Source organism: Elephantulus edwardii, unplaced genomic scaffold (genome assembly GCF_000299155.1).
Source record: "Elephantulus edwardii isolate Elephantulus edwardi_28Jun2011 unplaced genomic scaffold, EleEdw1.0 scaffold00044, whole genome shotgun sequence".
Taxonomy (NCBI): domain Eukaryota; kingdom Metazoa; phylum Chordata; class Mammalia; order Macroscelidea; family Macroscelididae; genus Elephantulus; species Elephantulus edwardii.
The window spans coordinates 10,273,975-10,278,528 of NW_006399794.1; the positions used below are offsets into that span (position 1 = coordinate 10,273,975).

The 4,554-nt window shown below is 39.0% G+C and overlaps 1 protein-coding gene across 1 annotated transcript in view; it reads right to left on the minus strand.

The window, feature by feature from the left end:
- Positions 1 to 1,220: 1,220 nt before the first annotated feature.
- The window catches only part of LOC102870513 (olfactomedin-4-like), a 5,530-nt gene continuing 2,196 nt past the window's right edge, over positions 1,221 to 4,554 (minus strand). The window contains exons 4-5 of the mRNA XM_006885651.1: positions 4,318 to 4,477; positions 1,221 to 1,902 (exon numbers count right to left, since the gene is read on the minus strand). Coding sequence (XP_006885713.1) covers positions 1,221 to 1,902; positions 4,318 to 4,477 — 842 coding nt within the window. The remainder of the gene's footprint in view (positions 1,903 to 4,317; positions 4,478 to 4,554) is intronic.

The window sequence follows — 4,554 nt, forward strand, 5'->3', positions numbered from 1 at the left end:
CTGGTGGATTCAAACTGTTTGCTTTCGGGATTGCAGCACAGCTTCTTGCCACTAGGCTACCAGAGCTTCCTCAATAGTAGTAGTTATGAATGTGTATTTATATATGAGTTGATGTTTGCCTATAGATGAGACTGATGGATAGATAGAAACGAAAATGTGCCTATCTGGTTGGATGTGTATTTCTGAATAAATACATAATGTGAAACTATATTCATGACAAAGTGTAAAGAGGGTAAGGACATTGCACATTGAATGCTTAAATATCAGATCCACTTCGCCTTGTGGGAAAGTGTGCCATACAGAGTGACAGTGACTAAGAAAATGGGATCCTATATTCTCTGTATGTAGAAGGAAAGAAAAGAGAACACAATTGACCAGAAGAATAAATTTCTTGCAATCACAACAAAGAATTCTTTATTGAGAATGTTTTTATACTCAGGCCAATCCATATTAGACCCTCCTTTGGCTTGTTGCCAACCTTCTAACTTCCTAGAGCAGGACTCAGAGATAGACCCAATTACACTTAAAATGCAATTGAATCAGGACAGAGAAAATTTTCTTTTCAGACTAAGACTTTTCCCTTTTCTACCCACAGATCACATAGGAGGGAAGTGTTAGGAAAGGGAACTACTGTCTTCCATCATCTCCCTTGGGTCTTCTGTATTGGAAAAAGATACTTCTTTTTTTTCTTAATTTTATTTATTATTATTTTTGTGTGTGTACCGTCAAAACGGATCTGACTGGTACAATAGGAGATTACCCCTCCTTCTCCAGCAGAGCATCTGGTGTATTTAAATTTGGGATTGTAGTGCAGCTTCTTGCCAGTAGGCCACCAGATGCCCTTAAGAAACAGATACTTCTATACTGAGGAAATTCTGAACCGAGACTGTGGTGTTACAGAATTGTCTAATTCACAAATGTTTACAACATCAAATCACATAATATAAGATCCCAATACAACAAAGAAGATTATGTATCCCATGCTAATTTTTTGGGTATTTTTGCAAATCAAATCCACCAAGACCAATACTAAAGGGACCTATAATATGCTGATTGATTTATTAACTGGATACATAAAGAATTAATTAAACATGACCAGTGCCCCCTAATCTTTAAAACTGATGCCCATTTGAGATAGTGCTCCATCTGGAAGAAAGGAGGAGGAAAAACTTTCATCAGTGGCTTGTCCAGCCTTAGAGCCTCGGAGTGTGAAGGTTTAGTTAATTGATAGGTTTGGATAGGGCATAGACCCCAAAAGGCTTTGCCTGCTTCCGTGTCAGAAAGGTGAGATCATAAGTGACCAGGTATGCATCATTGAAGATATAGAGCTTGTGGTCAAAGGGGCTGTAATTGATCCCCTGTAGCGTATCCAGCATTTTGTCCAGGGTGATGCTTATGTAATACTCCTGCCCAGTGTTGGTATCAAAAGCGTAGAAGATCTCCTCCTGGCGAGTACTCAATGGGCGTAAGGCGTAAAGCACTCCACAGGCCATGAAAGCCCCTGACATCGCTGGCTTGTAGAGACTAGAATACCAGGTTTTCTCCACTTCTAGGGTATTCTCATTGAGACGACTCACAATCAGGTTGCCTTTAGTTCCTTCAGTGGCATAGAGCACCCACAGTCCTTTTTCATCACTAGCAAAATCTATGTCCTTCCAGGGCACACCAGCATAGGAGAAACGATTGTTGTAAGTGGCACCAGCCAGTGAGCGTTGCAGTACCACAGTGTTGGAGGAAAGGTCCAACTTGGCCATGTCATTTGTGCCATAGTAGTTAAAGTACATGAAATTTTTGTACACAGCATTGCCACTACCATCACCATAGCCCATATACAGCTCCTTGTAGTTCTTAGACAGCAGCAGGTCTTCATAGGAGTTGTACAGCCTGTAGTAGTCAAAGTACCTAAGCCAAGCCCACCCCAACATCAAAATTATTAGATCACAATAATAATCAAGATTACAAAGTATGTACTATTTTGTTTAAGAAGTCAGGTCAGGTTAATGTGTTAATTACCAGCAAGGCGTTTTAAACCAGACACAAATGAATTTTAATCCTTTCTCTAATAGTAGCTATAATGTAATAATTAAACCATAGTAAGATAAATGCAATATTATTCTTTTCTATTATGTCTTTACTGTGTAGAATAAGCTGCTCTGAAAGAATTGACAAAAACCAAAGTCCCAGGAATTGACAGCATACTAATTGGCATATTTCAACTAATTAAATATTTCAATAATATTGACATATTTCAACAAGAGAGCTATATTTGTTCCCATTCCAAAGGAAGGTGACCCAATAGAGCATGGAAATTATCAAACAGTATCATTGATATCATATGCAAGCAAGATTTTGCTGAAAATGATCCAAAAATGACTGGTACCATATCAAAGAGAAGTATTGTAGCTAATGTTAGATGGATCTTGGCTGAAAGCAGGGAATACCAGAGGAATATCTATCTGTGTTTCATTCACTATGCAAAGGCATTTGATTGTGTGGATCACAACAGATTGTGACTGACTCTGAGAAGTATGGGAATCTCAGAACACTTCATCATACATATGCAAAACCTATACTTAGACTTGGATCAGAACAAAGCAAGGGAACACTGCATGGATCAAAATTGGGAAGGGTGTACACCAGGGATATGTCCTGTCTCCGTACCTTTTCAATTTATATGCAGAACAGATTATTGAGGAGGTTGGGCTCTATGAGTAGAAATGTGACATCAGGATTGGAGGAAGACTCATCAACAGTCTGCATTATGCAGATGACATAACCCTGCCTGATGAAACTGAGGAGGACCTGAAGGACTTGCTGCAGAAGGTCAAGGACTTCAGCCTCCTATATGGATTGAAGCTCAATATCAAGAAAACAAAGATTCTCTCCACTGGGCCCATTGGAAGCATCATGATATATAATGAAGAGATTGAGATTGTTAACAACTTTAGTTTACTTGACTCCACAATCAACACTCTTGGTAGCAATAGTCAAGAAATTAAAAGTTGAATTGCACTGGGAAAGTCTGCTGTCAGAGACCTCTTCAAAGCCCTGAAGACTAACAATGCCAGTCTGAAGACTAAGGTACACCTGATCCAAGCCATATTTTGAAATTACTTGTTATGCCTCAGAAAACTGGACAATGACTATGAATGGTAGAAGGAGAGTTGTTGCTTTTGAGATGTGGGACTGGAGAAGAGTATTGAATGTAGTCTTCATGGACTGTTAGGAGAACAAACAGGTTTTGTCCTAGAGAGGGTAAAACTGGGTTGCTTCTTGGAGGCAAGGATTCTGAAGTTTCATCTAATATACTTTGGACATGTTGCCAGGAGGCACCAGTTCTTAGAGAAGGACATAATGCTTGGAAATATGAAGGGTCAGCACAAGAGAGAAGGACCTGGATGTGATGGATTGACACAATGACTGGAGAAATGAGGGCAGGTGTGTCAGAGACAGTGAGATCGGCTTAGGACAAAGCAGGGCTCAGAGTTACTGTTCACAAGGTCGCTATGAGTCGCTGTCAACTTGATGGCATATAACAATAATAACAACAATATTTACTATATTATTACTGTATAATACGACAAAATTATGCTAAAATATTAACAGTAACTGTAATGATAAAAAGCAAGAGTGCTTTTATTAAACTATATATGCATTAACTCATTTAAGAATTTTAATAAAATCTTAATAGAGAACATTTTAGCCCCTACAATTAGCAGACTGGGTCTCAGAAAGGTTATGTAATTTGCTGAAGGTGACACAATTGATTTATAAAAGGAGTAAATCTATAAGAAGAATAACAACAGAAACTTCCTAGTTGGTTATCAAAACTAACAAGATAATGAAAATATAATAACACAGGATTTTTTCACAAAGTGAAAATTCTACAAATAGTAGCTTCATGTTTTCCTCTCATGGGCATTCATGTATAACATTGCCCCTGTTGGATTATAAATCCCATATTTGAGTAGGGTAATTTTATAATTTTTCCTTTAAAATCCAGATGTTGAAATTAGCTTTCTGGAATCAGAAAGCTGGAATTCAGAAGTCAAGATCTAAGCAAAAGTATTCTTGAGATAGGCTTAAGTTAGGGACAGAACTAGCACTGTCTTGGCACGGTATTTAGAATGTCCAGGCAATAACCACCCTTGATCCATGAAAGGACCATTAGGAAATGGTTTTTCAGGACTCATGTAGGTTGTTCCTGGAATTAAAAAAGAGGAAGCTAGGGATGCTCAGAAAGGAGTTTGCTAAAATGAGGGCTTGGAGACATTTGTGATGAATCTGGATGTAGAAAAGAAGTCATCCTGGACCTACCTGAGATCTGCACGCAGTGGGGCCACCCAGTAGAGGGTTGTATTTGCATTGGGATCCCAGTCTCGGCCCCAGGCACCTGCCTTGTACGAAACACCTCTCCAATTAGATTTTACCACAAGGGGCATGCTGACTTTATAGAGGCCTCTATGAGCACAGGAACCTGGATAGGGGAGTGGGCAAGGTGTGAGTTAGGTGTGAAGCACACAATCCACAGAGAGTAAGTATGAAAATATAATG